Raw genomic sequence first — 19,381 nt, 5'->3', positions numbered from 1 at the left:
ACACTTGTACCAAATGTTATTATTAAAATTTACAATTCAAAAACAAATATTTAGATCTCATCTTCCAAGTCCTTCTGACTGCACACACGTTGATCAGCCCAATTCCGTTCATATCCCGATAAATACATCAACCCCGCAATTCATTCATCAAATAAAATTATTAAAACAACTAAAGAGCATAGATGGGGAAATGGTGACACGCTTTCACTGTCTGATGACTTAATGCATGCACCAAGATTTTAATTCTTAGATTAAGGTTTATATTTTAAATATTTGAAACATTAAAACGTGATCTTCATACAGCTTCAACGAGCAGGAAACAATAAATACTCACTAATTTTTCCGGCGTAGGTGGCACAAACCATTGCCAGGATAATTCCAAAAACCATGTAGACGGTCTGCATTTCTCTCCTTTTTAATTCTACAAGTATGCCTACGTATCGTTCAAGTTCGAATGTGGGTGTGTATCTACCTCGCTTCTTTGCGACTATTATACTATGCGCGCCGTCAAAATATCAATGAAACAACACAGTTACAATCAACCCCAGATGGATATTTTAAATGACATCATTGGTAGTTATAGAATCACTGTAGGCGTATTGAAATAATTTATTTAAATATAGTCATAGCCTTGCGATGATATCAATACAATATGTGAAATCAACACCTAGCATCGATTAACACTTAGCTTTTATGAAAAAGGACAATTTAGAAATCATAAAAATAATCGCATTTGTTAACTTTAGTTGCGGCAGAGCCTGCTTTATTCATGTTTGATTAGCGATTGTACGGGTATAGGTGGTACACTATGACACTAACCGTTCGACAGATACAATGTATAGTCGAATTAAATATTTTCAAAAGATCACTCTACAAAGCATGAAAGTAACATTAATATTACGGTTTATATTAAAGACAAAGGTGTTAATAACAGGTTGAAGTATAGGTCTTGAACGTTTCTTTATTATCAAGCTTCTATAGTCGGTACATTTGGAACTCTAATATTACGTTCTGCTAATCGGCCCTTGAGTTCCATGAAATAATGTAAAAGCTGCAAAACTTAGCAGCGCGCCTTTGATCGTTCTCCCAGTCCAGTCGGAGTAGAAAATTGCAGGCGATTTGAACATGGTACCATTTTGAAATTTTGGGAGAATTTTGGATTCTCCTTTTAGAAAATGTTCGACTAGTTTATGAAAATATTTGATATATCGCATTTTGACAATCTTATGTATTATCTGGAAGTAGGATTGACTTGTTATTGGTCCCAGGTTTTATAGACATGTTTTACGAATTAATATGAGTTTTAGCCCAAAACGATTGGACTTCGTCTGGTCGTTTTTAACATTGCCGTTATGTCTTTATCTTGTTCCTAATCTTCAATTGAAGAGTACTCCATTTGGCGCAAAAATTTGACAGTTATGTAAGGTTTTACATAAAGCAAATGTTACGAGCCTTTTATTATAATTAACGACGATCATTTCCACCACTGAGTATGTCTTCTTCACGAACACGAAGATCAACATCAAAGAGAAAAGTTTGTATTTGTTTTATACTCTTTACTTCTACTTTTCAGTGATTTTATACATTTTAAAGATTGAATGATTTCCAGCGCGACAGTACAAACTGAGGTAAACAGGCTGGTTAAACTTGTCCAATCGTACAAAATTGCTCGATCTGGCAATTATTCCCGTTTTAGCAATAATAAGAACAAAAGAAGAAACACTGTATGCCTTGTTTACAAACAAACAACAAACTGTGAGCTTTGATGCACTCGGGAGAGAAGCATTGTGATGAAACTTTTACAGAGAAAAAGCTGATAGACTTTCACAACATGTTCCTGAATGTGGCGTATACAAAGTTATCACTTTATACACACTATTGGTGTAGACGTTTTCTTGCCCCTGATTGTCAGCCTATTTGGGTAGTCTAAAATAATAGACGCGTTATATGGGATTTTTCCAATCCCTAACGTCTAAACGGGAATGTGCAAAAAACGGGGGTGTTTTAAAAATATTGAAATTTGGTAGTCTAAAATAATAGACATGTTATACAGGATTCTTCCAATCCCTAACGTCTAAACAGGAATGTGCAAAAAACGGGAGTGTTTTAAAAATATTGAAATTGTTTTAAGTGAAGTATTTTATGGTTGAAATTGATCATAAAGAGTTAAATTCATATTTTACCATGTAAGTGAAATGTTATTTTGCACTAAACAAGCATTTAATGCATTAAAACAAGTTGTTTACCTTTCCAATAAAACGAAAGTTGACTGACACAGATAACAAGTATGCGAAGGGGAAGAACTCGATACAATCGTAATAACTCGGCCTCCTCCGACAAAGCTTCGAGATAGACCTCGTTATACAATCGTAACAACTCGGCCATGGCCGAAATGTTCCGAGCGATTTAAAACTGTGCCCTGAAGCCTTGCAGGTGCCCTTCATGTATATATCGTTATGTTTTGACAGAATGAAATGAAGAAAAGCCGTCAAACTCATAATTATAAGTTTGATATTTTTTGTGTGCGCACGGAACTAAAAAAAAATAAATCTATCTGGTAATATTTCTTGTTTTTATGATATTTTGTAGACGCTATATGCTTTAACCCGGAATCCTGATTGGAACAACTACCCACTTTTGATACTAAACAATTTGTACGTGAAGGATTTGCCATATCAAAAATCTAAAAAAAATCTGTCAATGTACAATTATTTGGACTACCTATTTGGGATGTTATGAAAACACTGGACTAATAATAGCCGACTATGCTAATTGGCCGGATCATGGCAGGTACATGTTGTAAATCTCTGCCCTCCAGCAATGTGTGACCAGATGACGTCAGTAACATTTTGACAATTGTATGACCTTGACTGGACGCAAAATGCAATTTTCAAGGCCAATTTTTTTTTAACGGTAAATTTTGGCGGTCAAGCTGATAAGAGTTCACATGTATGACTTAAGGTGTCCTAGCTTACTACAGGACCGTAGAAGAATCTGGAGGTTTTCTTTAGATTTATGAAAAAATGCAATCTTATGCTTTTAAAATACATGTACTTCCATGGTACTTAAACTTCAAAGGTGGCTTTGTGCACCCTGACGTCCACCAAGTCACTGCCCTGAAAGTTGAACGCTTGGGGCAAAGTTCAGGGATTGTTTTACTAACAATAACTGTCTGACCTTTTTAAATTAAAAAAAAATAATTCATTATTGATATCATTCGTAAGCTTTTATAAAGTTGAAAACAATGCTTATTATTTCAACACAATTTCATCGGAAATAAGGTATTAATTAATGTGACTTTAAATTTTAATATAATATAACAATATTGAAGTGATGCAATAAATTAGTTATTTATTGATACTCTGACATTGAGCAGCTTAACAAGTAACGGTGAAAATCTATAAAATTGCTTTTGCTGTCCATTGTGAAAGTACCACTTAAATCAGTTTCAGGAATCAGTACTTGACCAGTACAAATGTATTTATACTCGCTCAATTAACTCGCTTAATTGGTTGTAGAAGGTTCTTATTAGGCTGAAAATATAAATATATCATTGAAATCAAAGAATAGGGATTGAAAAAATGTTAATGCCTTGCTATGCATGAACATTTCAGGGTTGTTAAAGTTCGGAAAGAATTCTGAAATAGGGTTTCAATTTCAGACTATTATACAGTTGTAAAGTTCATTTTTGCGGGTCATATGACTTAAAATATTATAAAGTGCCTTGTAATGGATATAAGTGGCTCTGGATATAATTACTAAAGTTTAGAGGGATTTTCTGTCTCTTTTCATCCATTATATTTACACCCCTCTTTATATTAAACAGGAGGATGTCTTACCTGTGAAATCTAGTCATAGTCAACCAAAGAAGATAAAGAAAAGACCAGTGAAGGATGAACCTAAGGAGAACTTTGTGGATGTGAAGGCAGAGACGGAGAGTGATGCGTCAGACTTTGGGGTATGGCCACAGTGTCACAGATTGTTCCTAATATTCAAGCTTTAAATCAGCTTATTATAATGATATTAAATTTGAGGGTCATATATCATCTGAGGCAAAATTGAATGTCAGAGTTACTTGCCAATGTTAGTTTTGCCCTCATATCGTTCAATACTGTGTGTGTATTAAAAATATTTACAGACATTCAATTATTCAATCATATAAACCCGTCAGTAAATGCAGTATCAATTGCATATGTTCATTAATATTTGCTTCATTGTTTGAAGGATGATGTTGAAGAATACAGAAAAAGAATTGAGGAAAATGTCCGCCAGAACCAGGAGTTCTTGAGGCAACTTGGCATTGATCAGGTAAGTGGCATGAAGTTTATAAAGTTATCAAAGTATAGGACTGAAAACTCAATCCAGTTCTTTGATTTAAAGTAATTAAGAAAAATCTTGGGATTTATTTTACCTAACAAACAATGTCAACATAAAGAACTATAACAAAATAAACTTTATTCTGATAGGAAGAAAAATACTTTGCGATATCACTTTTACATTGAATTTATCTACTGCATTTTTTTAGCCACAATTTGATCAATTATTGATCCAGTTATGGATTTTTTCTAAAATGCACTGTGTCGTTTAAGATGTCCCTAAAATTAAAAAAAAATTGTCAAAGCATTTAATAGAGTGTTTACAACTTTTTTTGTTCTCTTTTATTTGATGTTTTTGTGGGAATGTTTGCACCAAAAACATGATCTGTCTCCGATCGTATAGCATCTGCTTCTGGAAAATGATCAGTAAATCAAGAAAACAATTATTTATTTTTAACTGTCTGACATGTTAAAGCAAGTCAAGTTCACCAAATTAGACAAATTCAGTTTAAAAATTTTAGCCTGGGTTTTCAATGAAAAATTATGAGGTTATAGAATGCCGACAAACAGGTGGGAAAGTGGTTTGGTGGTTGGGCATTCATATGTTGTTAACAATTCTGGTATACTGGTATGTTTCTCTCGACATTGTTTTCGAGGTCAAAGGTCTAAGTCAACAATCAGTGTAATGAAGTTGTCCACACAATAACTAAAGAATAGTTTGACCTCGGACCATCAAACTATATGTGCATTAGTATGTTGCCATTGACCAATAGATGACCCAATGCTTGAGGAGTCAAAGGTTATGGTCAGCAGTCTTATGAAAACTTTGGCCACTTGATAACTTTTGATAATTTATTTTTTAAGTGTTGCATGTTTGAACAATTTAATGTTTATTGTTGTTGTTGTTTCAGGCCAAACAAGACTTGCTGGAGTTTAAAGAGAAGCCAAGCAAGCCATCTCAGAGGGGTCTTAAAAAGTATGCCAGACTTGCATGTGCACCCTTGTGCCTCTATAGAATTAAATGCTTATCAGATAATGAAATATTTCTTTTGGATTATTTAAAACTTGAAATACTTACATACAAACGTTACATATACTTACATACAAACTTTACATAGTTGGCAGTATACACCAAGTATCACTTCAAATAAAGACTATCCAGAACATTTTTTGTCAAATTCATAATTTTCAATTTCATCACAGCTCGATACAATATTCCCTTTAAACCATAGCACCCAGTCCATGTCTCTCTTCTGCAGAACACTGTCCTATATAAAACCTGGTTAAAAAAAATTATTCTAGGGAGAAGGCACCAGTTGAGTTGTTACCAAGGCGATCAAGTTTGCGACTTCAGAACAAAACCCCCGAGGGTATAGAGCTACCTCCGGAGAGTGTGATAGCACGAGCGATGTACTCTGTACCAGCAACCGATGAACATGTAAGTGTGTGCCTTGGCTTGGTTGTAATGTTCAGTGTTCTGTCATGCCTTGCACATTCATAATAAGAAGGCACCCTTATTGTTTTTGTGGTGAAAAAGGGGCTTTTGCCTTATATTTTGTTCCTCCCTTGATTTATTCCATGTTTTAGCTCACTGTTAAATGTTTTAACCTAAGAAAGTGCATTTAGCTATTTTTAACTTGAAATAATGTCATAAATCATTTGCATTATTTATTTAGTGCATTTTATTAAATATAAAAAAACAAGAAGTTGAACACTTCTTGAATTAGGAAAATGCAGTATATGTTTTAAGAAACTTTATAATTGATTCATTAAAATTCAGTGTATAAAAGGCAGCTATGAACACTAGTATCAGACAGGATCAGGAAATGACAAATGTGTTCAATATGAAAACATAGTAACATGTTACATAACATAATTATTTGATCCCTTGTTTTAAGCCCCGTCCTCACAGTGGCCCACTGGACATGAAGGAGACCCTGTATAAAACCAGCTCCGAGGATGACCACACATCCATAACGAAACAGATCCTTAAGGATAAGACATACACACACAAACCTGCCTCAGAAGACCTTCAGAGGTGAGTATGTTATGGTTGGTGTACCTGATATTCAGGGATCCTAAAATTCTGGATTAATCCTATTATCAGGATTAGGAGCTTTATAACTTCTGACTGTTGTAAAGATTTTTTATGCCAGGTAGGACATATGGGCATGATAGGTCATACTTAAACAGAGGCCAGCTATTTTTCAGTTCAGGATTGACATTTATCACCTGTTAGAATCTGTTTTTTTTGTTTTATGGAGTTTGAACCATTGTGCACTGTTCCCTCAAAATATGTGTTAATGTACAGTCTAGAGTCCATGAAAGTTGTCCCAGTCTGGTGTATGTTTGCTAAATTGACAATGGACAAAAGTTATGGGGAAAAACAATGTCCCAAGGTTTTAGGTCTTGTATTTTGTGGAAGATTTTTTTTTGTATTTACATCAATCATTTAGTTTCAACAACTTAGAACTTTCTAAAGTATAAAAATTGACAGAAATAAGGCAAACTTTTAAACATGATTTGATGACTACCATTGTGAACTTGATTCTCGATTTTAATGTATGGTCGTTTGTCCATACTTCAGATTTAAGAATGAAAAATTGCTTAAATGTTTTGATTATGTTAACTAACAAGTTCTGTAATTGCAGGTATATAGACAGAATGAGTAAGGCACGTATGTCTGCGGAGAGCGTTGCCAAGGTTACACCGGAGAGGTCGTTCTCTGTTGCCATCCATCCTGGGAAATCCCGTCTACTGGCCGCCACTGGGGATAAATGGGGAAAACTTGGAATCTGGGATGTGGTAGGGAGAAATTGTAAAAGGACATATGTATTTTGTTTTTTTCCATTGTATATCATTCCTCACATATAATAAGCCAGTTTAGTAATAGGGTTTTATCAGAAAATGGCAATAGTTAAAGTAAAAAAAAGATGGGTTTTTTCTTATATTTTTTACAATAATAATTTTTCACCTTTGTGAAAAGAATAAAACATTATAGCTCTGCCTGATCACTTGTTCAATGTTGGAGATGGTCAAAGTTATCCATTGAACTATAAGACCATGTGCTATTATTTAAGGAATTAATTGCAGGGTTGATGTCATTATCGGGGTATGTATGCAATTGGGCTGGTCTAAGTGTGTGGAGCGTACTTTGACCAGCCCAATTGCGTTCATATCCAAGATAATGACATCAAACCCGCAATTCATTCCTTAAATATATTTTTTTTATTTACACCAATAGTTTATTATTTCATTCAAGAATTGTTAAAACAATGCTTCATTTCATTTTAGAAAACCTTTCAGTAATCCTCTCTTACCCATTCTGTGCCCCGACTGTAACTGGAAACATTTTTTTTTCAAATGACTCACAATAACGCGAGAAAAGATAAAACCACTTGAAATCACTTTTAAATGTAAAATTGAAACACTTATGGCAACAAAACATTTAAAATATAATAAATTAACACTTTCTAAAATGTTAATTTATATTTTACGGGACCTGCTGACACATTTCCAACAATAACAAGATCAATAGTATTCATGTATATTGTTATGCAATGAACTGCGATCCGAACATATCCGAAGATGTTGGGTTAATCGATCGATAAACACAATTGCCGAAAGGCAGTTCATTTAAAGAATGGAAGTTGAGGTGTAAATATTCATTGATGAAATTTAAGTAGTAAAGCCGTAATCTACTGTCAGAGTTGTGTTACAGAGTGGTCATTATGTTATTGGTTGGTTATAACCCTTTAAAAGTATGCAATGGCTAGTACTTGGAAAAAGTCAGAAATTTAGGATGACTTTATATGTGGTCTAATGGAAGTATTTTCGAAGGGACTGTAAATAGGACAAAAACCAGTCTTAATGTTTTTATGAACAGGAAAGTGAAGAGAGCTCTGAATCAGATGGTGTTGTCTGCTACTGCCCACATTCCCGACCCATCTGTGGGCTCGAGTTTCCAGTTTTTGCAACACATTCCGTCTACACGTGCAGTTACGATGGGTCACTCAGACATGGAGACTTGAACAAGGGCATTTTTGACGAGGTGTGTATATGTGTAAGCAGTTATATGGTAAAATGAACCATTAAATGAACATTTTGTAAAGTCAAGATTAATAAGGTTGATGTAAAATTTAAAAGATAATGTTTTTTATTTATGGTTATTTGGACATTGGGTATTGTTTAATGTTTTAATCATAGTTTCATTTTGCCATATAACTGAGGTTGTCTAAAATTGACAGGATCAGTCCTCGAAGTTCAGATGAAAGAAACTATTCTGAAATCCTATGCAAGTTAATGACTAATTCTTATACAATGATAATTCTAAGTTTGTTGATGCCTCTTAGGTAGTAGGTGAAGTTCAAATATATGTAAAAGTATTCCATTGATACATTTTCAGGTGTACAGCCTTCCAGAAGAGGACGACATTTTATTGCGCAACTTCAGCTTCACCTCTCCAAACACACTGCTCGTGTCACAGAACAATGGTTGTGTAGCGTTAGTGGACACAAGAACTGCCTCGTGAGCAATTTTATTTTGACTTGTGTACATAATTTCACAATTTTACATAAGACCAAACAAAAAAAGAATTGTGCTTTCGGTTTCCTGACCTTTTTAAGTCCCTACCTAATTGTTTTTTGTTTAAAATATAATGAATAAAAGAACTTTTTATTATTAGAAATATAACCATGTGTCACTATTATTTGAACAAGGTGGTACAGTTTACTTGTATTGTGTTTATTTCTTAGCAACATTGATGTCAGAAAGTGAATGTATGTAAAAAAATACATGAAATACATGTACATGAATACATTGAAACAATTTTCCTATATAAAATGCTTTCCTTCGTTTTTTTATTTAGCCTGTTTTGTTGTTGAGTTTTAACATGTTACAAGAATCACAACATTATTATGTTTGGCCTAAGTGATCTAGACTAAGGAAACAATGGTAAAAACTTAAAAGATGTTGAATATTATTATGCATGATTTACTTATGGATGGCACCCTTATAAAGCCTTCTGATTGGTCCAATATTCAATAACTTCTTATAAGCAGACAATTTATTGAAAACACAACTACAATAAAGTCAAGAACTTAACACTAACTTGTGTGATTGAATAAAAAACAGCTCTGACTCATCGAATGTTCATGCTGAGATGCTTAGATTATACTTAAAAATGAATATATTGCTTTTTTAGGGCCTGTGCAGAACACACCTATGAACTGGCTGATAGGTCCCTTCGCACTGTCAGTGTCCATCCTACACAGAAGGATTACTTCTGCACGGCAGGAGTTGGAGGGTAAAAAAAAACATGTTTGATGTGTCTTACTAGTATCCCAGTCATGTTTTTATCAACCATGTCACATGTTTAGATATGATTCATGGCTAAAATTTTAATAAACAAAAGTTAAACAAAACCCGGAGGGTACAATACTAAACAGCTTGAACAGTCTGCGAAAAACCAAATGGAGATTGGGGGCTGCTGTTAGGACAGAAGCAGATTTAGAGGGTTTAAAATGGTCAAATTGGCTCAAAAAGAAGTTTGTGATGTGGAATATCATGGCTTTTGCACTTTTTGTGGGAAAATGATCTCCTACAAATCAAATGAAACTTGCAACATTTATTGAACATATGTTTTATAATTAATGGGCAAGAATTTGAGCAATGTCTCCCTCTGTAATTCATTCATCCCCCTAATAATTGAATTTGCTGATGTATATTTTGTGTTTTTTTTCCTGCTGGAGCATAAATATCCAAGGAGCTTTGTCTCTGAAGTTGTCAAATGTGTAAGGTGAATCTTTGAAATGTTTTATAAAAAGCTTAACTCCAGGAGCTTCCAGGGGGCTGTCACCCCTTTACTCCATACCCAGGGCTTGGCCCTGGACCAACTGTTGGCCCCATGGCCCTCAGCAAAATTGTCAGTCGTTTTTCAAATTATTAACTTCAACTCATTAAAATCTGGTTATCCTGGTATTTCTAATTACTTTATATCCTGGTATATCATTTGAAAACCATAATGCTATTGATGATTATGATGTCATTGACAAAAATACAAGAAGTGTACATTTATGCTGAAAATTCCTTGTTGTAGACTTTTAAATCATGATTTATGGCATAAAAGTTAAGTAAATTTTATATGATATTTGTTTCAGGGTTGTTTGTGTGTGGGATTTACGGAAAGTCAGTGTGAAGAAGAGCAAGGCAATAGTGAGACTGGAGCATTCTGGGAGAAACTTGAACAGCGCTTACTTCTCCCCGGTAACGGGGAAATACATCCTCACAACCTCCATGGACGACACACTCAAGTAAGAATAATATTACAGTCTTAATGATAGTAGTAAAGTGGTAGATTTGTGGTCAAGCGGTAAGACACCTGACTATCAACCGAGGGGTTGCAGATTTAATTTCCCACCTCACCACTAAAAAATACTGTACCAGGAGGAACATTTAATGGAGGGGATTTCAGTGTTACTCACTGTATGACTGCGCTTTTCGCTGACGCTTGTGAAGAACCAAAGTAGCTCTAAAGAGGATCACATATTATCTGAGCACTATTCCCAACTATCTAAAAGGACTAAAACGTACAGATGTCAATGGATAGTCAGTTTCATCACTCAAAACAGTACTTCCCCACGATAAAAGAAATCATATTGTTACCCTTTTGTGCAAGCTGTAAAGAAATTAACTTGTAAAGCAATGAACATTCACAAAGACAGGCCATACCCTATAATACTCATTACTCATGCCACAAGCAATGTTGTAATTTCTTTTCCAGAATCTTCGACTCGTCTGTGATCGACTCAAACATGAAACTGAAAAAGTCCATAGCGTATGTATTTTTGAATTGTGATTTAATTATAAGCTCATATTGTTGTGCAAAGAAATAAAGTCTGGGGAGTGTCATAGTCATTGTGCCATCAGCATCCTGCAAAACTTAACCTAGGCCATAACTCTAACACTGTTCAAGATATTCAAATGAAACTTGGTACATATGTTAACAGGAACAATAAGTGCTTATATAGGAAGGATCATTACTCTGCCTTTAATAAGTTAACTTTTGAGTTTACTACATAAAAAATAAACAACAGACATAGATAGGTATTTGCTCTGTTCCGCTCTCGTTAAAAAGATATTAAATTTAAGATTTGGCATTCCATTGCACTTGTGATAGGAAAAAAGACAATTATTTATAAGAAAAACAAGCCTTTCTTTTTGTTTAAACAAGCCTTTCTTTTGTTTTTTAACATACTTTCATATTTAGAAAACAAAGTCATTGGTTAGTATGACGTTTATGTTAGTGAAGTTATTCTAGGAACATACCAATCTCATTGGGAACATACATGCTGTGACAGATGTTCAGAAAAATATCAGTATTTATTTTTATCTTAATGGGTTTTGAACATATATATATACATATTCACTTCATATCGGAACATCAATAAGCATAAACATCATTTGTTATTTGATTTATTTGCTTCACTGTATTTCTGAAGAAAACTAGTCCAGGTCTTGTTATTACCTTAGAATTGACATGTCTTGCTTATGTTGCTTATGTAAAATCTTGGGTGTTGGCAATTACTTATAAAACACTTTATGGATATAATAGATATTAACAGACTTGCAAAAAAGCCTCCATTTTTTTTCCAAACAAAAAGAAAAAGAAATTTTCCGCTGCAAAATGAAAGGACATGAATAAGGGCTTAAGCAGTAAATTGAGTGTTGTAAGCAAGAAGGTTCTTTGTGATAGATATTAAAAAATAAAGCAGATAGAGTCTTTTTGTTTTCACCCTTGACATGCTCTTGAATGATCAGTTACTTGTCTCCACTAGTATATTAACATTTCCACACTATGCCATGTTCCACATTTCATTTACAACAACAACACTGGTGGCAGGGTTACAGCGTCGAGGGAAAGCTGGTTTCATCATGTATCTTAGGAGCGATTTCTTACATAGGAAAGATAGTAGACCTTGATGAAATGACCACTAGCAATGGTAGATTTGTTGTGGACAAAATAAATGCACTTGGCTTTGCTGTTCATTGTGGGTAATATGAACCCACTTCGCTTTGCGGTTGGTTGTGTGAATTATGAACACATTTTGCTGTTCGTCATAGACAATATGAACGCAATTGGCTTTGCGGTTGGTTGTGGGAATTATGAATGCAAATGGCTTTGCTGTTCGTTGTGGGCAATATGAAAGTGCTTGGCTTTGCTGTTCATTGCGGGCAATATGAATGCACTTGGCTTTGCTGTTTGTTGTGGGCAATATGAACGCACGTAGCTTTTCAGTGCTCTTGTTTACTGATGTAATGAAAGAACTGAAGCCTTATATCTTACATTTATATATTTGATCATTTCAGTCACAACAACCACACAGGTCGCTGGTTGACAGGATTCCGTGCAAGCTGGCACCCTGCACGGGAAGATGTGTTTGTGGTTGGCAGTATGAACAGACCTAGAGAGGTATGTAACACCCAGAAAGTGTAACTTTATTCTGGGTTACTGTATTATTAAATTGGATAAGAACATGATGGAACCTGCAGCTAAGTTTTGTAGGCAGAGCACTATTCGAGTGTACTTCATTAAAGCCCTCCTTATCATGGACAGGAAGAACCTGATTTTAAAAAGAACTTTTGGGTAAAAATAAAGAATAAATAAACAGAAGAAACAGGACAGAAAAGATTAAGCCCAACAAGTAAGAATGATTCTGAACGAGCTACATATGAAATACTGTACGAAGTCAAGAGTCAGGACACTAGTTATCTTCTCTCCCAATATTGCTGTACTGAAGTATTTCAGATTTTGGCATTTTAAAATGTGCAGGATTATTTTAAGCATGTCAGATTTCAAGAAAGACATGTTATTGTCTTTATTATCTGACATTGTCATGATTAGCATGGAAAAACTTTAACCTGGCCAATACAGGGTTCCCTCTGGATTGTAAAAAGGCCCCCTGAAGCTCATAGGGTTTAAGCATTTTAAGAGCCTTAGATTGCATTTAATTAGCACATTGTCATGCAAAAACATAATATTTTATTATAGATGGAGCACAAGTTATAAGCAAATTGTTATTCTATTGACAAATTATATGGGCAAGTATATAAATAGAAAAAATAATGAAAATATTGCAAAAAAATGTGACATACATCAATATGTTGATTTCTGTTATTGGCAATAATAGAAAAAAATCCAGATACTGGGTAATTCCAATGAAACTTTGTGCACATGTTACTATTTAAAACAAAACATATATATATAAATCTTGCTTTATTGTAAATTTTGTTGAGTTATGACCCTTCTTTGACTGAGAAAAAAAATACAAGACACAAAAAACTTAGTACCATTGTGTGATTATATTTTCAGATCACCCTGTTCAGTGATGAGGGAAAACGCTTGCACTCGTTTAAAGATGACACCTACTTGGGTTCTGTATGTTCCCTGAATGCCCTTCATCCTACACGAGATGTCGTAGTGGGGGCAAACAGCAGTGGCAGACTACATGTGTTCAAGTGATAATCTCATATAACCACCTTGCACGAGATGTCGTTGTGGGGGCAAAAAGTTGTGGCAGACAACACATGTTCATGTGATCATCTCCAGACCCTTTTAGGTCAATTTTGGGGAAAAGAACCTGGACAATTTGAGAATATTTGTAACTTAAAATTTGTCAATTTTAAAACAAAATTAAATGCTCACATTAAAATTTGGGATATTTTTATAGATATACAACAGAATTATAAGACAATTCATCCTGCCAGTTTCCGAAGCCCAGCTTGAGAAAATTTACAAATTTACTTATTTATTCTTATAAAGCAGCTACAGATAACAAAGAATAGATCCTTTAAGGCCCTGAACTAACTTGCATGTAATTATTTGACTGAACTATTTACTTTGGGACAACATATTATTTTGGTTCCCTCATTCAGTTTGTGTACACTAGATACATATATGCAAGCACATAGGAATTGGGAACCATATTGTAACTTACCATTAAATCCATGAGCTCCAAATGTGGTAATTCATTGTATTTTTCCCGGAGTCCAGGCATGGGTATTATTTTACCTCTAGACATATTATAGGGGCATTTGCTTAGGATTTTTTGTACAGGTTAGGAAAAATGGGTTTAATTGGCTTTGAGAATAGATCCAAAAGTCTGACCCATGAGAACTTCAAAAACGGCCAGATCTTACATAACATGAAATGTCGTCATGGGGGCAAACAGCAGTAGCAGGCTACATATGTTCATGTGATAATTGTCATGTGGTGTTTATGTTAAATGTGCCAGTATTTTGGTCACTAGAATGGCCGGATTTTGTTCATGTGATTATTGTATAGTTTTATATTGTCTAAATAACAATTTATTATGCCCCCCTTCGAAGGAGAGGGGTATATTGCTTTGCACAGGTATGTCGGTCCGTCGGTAGACCAAAGCTTGTCCGAGTGATAACTCAACAATTCCTGGACGTATGGTCATCAAACTTCACATGAAGGTTGGGCCTGACCAGTAGATGACCCCTATTGATTTTAGGGGTCAAAGGTCACGGTCACAGTGACCTTAAATGGTAAAATAATTTTAAAGCTTGTCTGAGTGATAACTCAACAATGCCTAGACCTATGGTCATCAAACTTAATATGGAAGTTAGGCCTGACCATGGATGACCCCTATTGTTTTTGGGGGTCATCGGGCCAAAGGTAAAGGTCACAGTGACCTTGAATGGTAAAAGGTTGTCCGAGTGATAACTCGACAATGCCTGCACCCATGGCCCTCATTCTGGACTTGGAGGTTGGGCCTGACCAGTAGCTGACCCCTATTGTTTTTGGGGCTCATCGGGTCAAAGATCAAGGTCACAGTGACCTTGAATGGTAAAAGGTTGTCTGAGTGATAACTCAACAATGCCTGCACCCATGGCCCTCATAATTGACTTGGAGGTTGGGCCTGACCAGTAGATGACCCTATTGTTTTTGGGAGTCATCGGGTCAAAGGTCAAGGTCACAGTGACCTTGAATGGTTAAAGGTTGTCCGAGTGATAACCCGACAATGCCTGCACCCATGGCCCTCAAACTTGACTTGGAGGTTGGGTCTGACCAGTAGATGACCCCTATTGATTTTAGGGGCCAAAGTTCAAGGTCACAGTGACCTTGAATGGTAAAAGATTATCCGTGTGATAACTCGACAATGCCTGCACCTATGGCCCTCAAACTTGACTTGGTGGTTGGGCCTGACCAGTAGAAGACCCCTATTGTTTTTGGGGGTCATTGGGCCAAAGTTCAAGGTCACAGTGACCTTGAATGGTAAAAGGTTGTCCGTGTGATAACTCGACAATGCCTGCACCTATGGCCCTCAAACTTGACTTGGTGGTTGGGCCTGACCAGTAGAAGACCCCTATTGTTTTTGGGGGTCATCGGGCCAAAGGTCAAGGTCACAGTGACCTTGAATGGTAAAAGGTTGTCCGAGTGATAACTCGACAATGCCTGCACCCATGGCCATCAAACTTGACTTGGAGGTTGGGCCTGACCAGTAGATGGCCCCTATTGATTTTAGGGGTCATTGGGCAAAAGGTCAAGGTCACAGTGACTTTGAACGATAAAAGGTTGTCCAAGTGATAACTCAACAATGCCTGCAACCATGGCCCTCAAACTTGAATTGGAGGTTGGGCCTGACCAGTAGATGACCCCTATTGATTTTAGGAGGGTCAAAGGTCAAGGTCACAGTAACCTTGAAAGCAAACTTGACAATTCCTCGACCTATTATTATCCAACTTGACATGAAGGTTGGGCCTGACAAGAAGATGACCCCTCTTGACTTTGGGGGTCATCAGGCCAAGGTCAAGGTAACAGTAACCTTCAACGCAAAAAAGTTTAAAATCTTCTCCCAGTGATATCTCAACAATGCCTGAACCTATGATCATCAAACTTAACATGGAAGTTGGGCCTGACTGGGAGATGACCTTATTGATTTTAGGTGTCATTGGGTCAAAGGTCAAGTTCACAGTGACCTTGAATGCGAAAATGTTTCAAGTGATAATTTGACAATGCCTGCAACCATGGCCCTCAAACTTGACTTGGAGTTGTGTCTGACCTGTAGATGACCCCTTATGATTTTAGGGGTCATCGGGTCAAAGGTCAAGGTTACAGTGACCTTGAACGAAAAAGCTTGTCTGTGTGATTACTTGTCAATGCCTGCACCCATGGCCCTCAAACTTGACATTTAGATTTTTGGTGACCAGCTGATGACTCAGATGGATTTTGAGGTCATAGAGTCAAAGGTCATGGTCATAACACACTCTATCCTCAAACTATGAATGGTCATAATCTTTAAACTGCCTCAACGGCATCCAATGTCAGTGACAAATCAGCTGTCATTTCGGTCCATGCATATTTCATTGAATTGTCCATATAATCCTGACAACATGGCGCTCAGGGGGGCATAATGTTTGACAAACATCTCTTGTTAAAAATTAACATGATCCAGCTCTCTTAAGCATGCAGATCAATCATTTGATAATCATTTTTGGCATAATGCATGATATCGGTAAATTAAAACAAATCCATGCACAAATATCATGAAAAAACGTGTCATTTCTCAATCTCCAAACTCAATGTTTCCATATCACAGAGTGGTATAATTCGAAATGATAATTTTTAGCTTGTTTTAAAAGCATGTTCTCTTTATGTATAAAGTTTTTTTAAATTTTTAAAGAAAAGTCATCTTTGGCCAAAAAAGGTACTTAATTTCCTGATATTTGGGCCATATGTTTTATTCATTTTGTGTATCCAATTGTGGGGTAGCAGTATGTAAGAATTTATGTGAGTCTGTATGTCTGTGTTAGGTCTAAATGTTACACTTGTTTTAAGATTCCATTATTATATATATATAATGTACTTACATTGAACCTGAACTGATCTTGCCAGATTTATCACAATTCTCATCTCTTTTAATTATAGTATCATCACTAACATCTTTATTCTGTGAAAAACATGTATGTGCCAGGGAACACAGGTTTGCAAAATATCATTTAAAGTTTTCAAGACCAAGTGCTGTTCACAATTACCTCTAGAATGGTTTGACCCAGTTCTGTGAAACTACAATGGTAGGATGCCCTTGATGTTAATAAAAAAAATAAATAACAGTACCATGACACTACACTGGTTAGTTGTACTGACCACTGACCAGAATATAACTGTACGGTATGTTTGGTCATGTTAACAGCCAATGTTCTTTGAAAAACATTGTCCACACAATAGCTTGTGAATTGTTTAACCTAGGACCATTAAACAACTGTGGTTATACTTCACACGTGCATGACCCCCGTCATATCCTGATGTGAGGCTGGAAGGTCAATCTGACAGCCAATAGTTTTTCAAGGTCATAGTTTATGTTGTTGGAAAAAATGTGTCTGCATAATTACTAAATTAATTACTATAATGAACAGTTGAACTTTGGATCATGAAACATCATCGATGGGTTTTACTTGACTATAAGATAACCCTTGTTTAAGGAACCAGAGGTTATGGTCAATGTTTTTCTTAAAAAACATCAATGCAATCAAATACATGTTTTTAACTAAGTGGCCAAGAAGCAAAATGTTTTACAAACATCTGTTTAAAATTAATATGATATTATTGTGATCTAAAATAAGATGATATACCTCCATATGGTATACATCACGAAAATGTTTCTGTTGTAAATTTAATGTAATATTGTTGTGTTCACTTGTAATTAAAATTATTCAAAAAGAGTTAAGCTTATCTCATTATGTGATGTATTATTTCAGAGCCAATATTGTGTTCATTATTTTAACCAATGCTTTACTATCTATGTTTGATAAATGAATAAACGACTAATTCAAGAACTATGTTATCCTACTTATTTCCTGCAAAGAATTAAAGAGGGAATTTAATACTAGCAGTGAACATAATATCTGATCACCAATAATAGCTTCCACTATCATGATGTTGATGACCCCTATTGATTTTGAGGTTAATAGGTCATGGTCATGGTGACCTTTACTATAAGTTACAGGCTTTTCCGATGAAAAACTTTAGGACAAACTGATGTAGAATATTGAACTTGCATATTGGCAATGTTCAATAGATGACCCGTAGTGATGTTGTGGTCAATAGGTCAAAGGTAAAAGTCATGGTGACATTTACTAGAATAATTATGGCGTGTACTTATCATTCATTTGGAGTTTCATCAAAATCTCTCCTGAAGTGATGACGATTTCATTAAGACAAACTTTGTGACAACCATACATACACTGACAGAAAGCTAGCTTGATATAAAAATGTCGTCTGCCACTATGGCGACAAACATGGTTAAGTTTGTTGAATGACAACCAGCATCATGTTGACATTGCATGTCTGCTTTGTTACTTTAGCCAAATTTAAAAGTACTCACAGACTTCCCACAAATAGAATGTGTCACATACAACACCAAATACTGCAAGGTGAAAGCATAGGTTAAGTGTCATATAGGGTCAAGGTGAAAGCATAGTTTAAGTGCCATATGGTGTCAAGGTCAAAGCAGAGGTTAAGTGCCATATGGTGTCAAGGTGAAAGCATAGTTTAAGTGCCATATGGTGTCAAGGTCAAAGCAGAGGTTAAGTGCTATATGGTGTCAAGGTGAAAGCATAGGTTAAGTGTCATATGGTGTCAAGGTCAAAGCATAGTTTAAGTGTCATATGGTGTCAAGGTCAAAGCATAGTTTAAGTGTCATATGGTGTCAAGGTCAAAGCATAGGTTAAGTGCTATATGGTGTCAAGGTCAAAGCATAGTTTAAGTGTCATATGGTGTCAAGGTGAAAGCATAGGTTAAGTGTCATATGGTGTCAAGGTCAAAGCATAGGTTAAGTGTCATATGGTGTCAAGGTCAAAGCATAGGTTAAGTGTCATATGGTGTCAAGGTCAAAGCATAGGTTAAGTGTCATATAGGGTAAAGGTCAAAGTATAGGTTAAGAGTCATATAGCAGAATATTTAATTCAACTAAGATGATGAAAACAGTGAGGGCTTTGTTTAACACACAAAACAAACTTAATTATTAGGAGAACAAAAAAGA

At 35.5% G+C, this 19,381-nt stretch overlaps 1 protein-coding gene across 1 annotated transcript; it reads left to right on the top strand.

Moving 5' to 3' along the window:
- Positions 1–1,394: 1,394 nt before the first annotated feature.
- Positions 1,395–18,157, top strand: LOC128230341 (WD repeat-containing protein 76-like). The gene is made up of 14 exons (XM_052942531.1): positions 1,395–1,534; positions 3,827–3,958; positions 4,225–4,308; positions 5,228–5,292; positions 5,619–5,754; positions 6,215–6,354; positions 6,968–7,121; positions 8,203–8,367; positions 8,722–8,843; positions 9,520–9,621; positions 10,475–10,627; positions 11,098–11,151; positions 12,684–12,786; positions 13,687–18,157. The coding sequence occupies exons 1-14, from the start codon at positions 1,493–1,495 to the stop codon at positions 13,834–13,836; spliced, it is 1,602 nt and encodes a 533-aa protein (XP_052798491.1). The 5' UTR covers positions 1,395–1,492; the 3' UTR covers positions 13,837–18,157.
- The last annotated feature ends 1,224 nt before the right edge of the window (positions 18,158–19,381 follow it).

Source organism: Mya arenaria, chromosome 4 (genome assembly GCF_026914265.1).
Source record: "Mya arenaria isolate MELC-2E11 chromosome 4, ASM2691426v1".
Lineage (NCBI taxonomy): Eukaryota > Metazoa > Mollusca > Bivalvia > Myida > Myidae > Mya > Mya arenaria.
This window is presented reverse-complemented; position numbering and strand designations above follow the sequence as displayed.

Bases quoted from the DNA above. Each gene is read 5' to 3' on its own strand.
- LOC128230341 (XM_052942531.1), top strand. From the start codon at position 1,493: ATGTCTTCTTCACGAACACGAAGATCAACATCAAAGAGAAAA. The intron at 1,535-3,826 runs GTTTGTATTTGT...TATATTAAACAG, and splicing joins GATCAACATCAAAGAGAAAA to GAGGATGTCTTACCTGTGAA. The intron at 6,355-6,967 runs GTGAGTATGTTA...CTGTAATTGCAG, and splicing joins GCCTCAGAAGACCTTCAGAG to GTATATAGACAGAATGAGTA.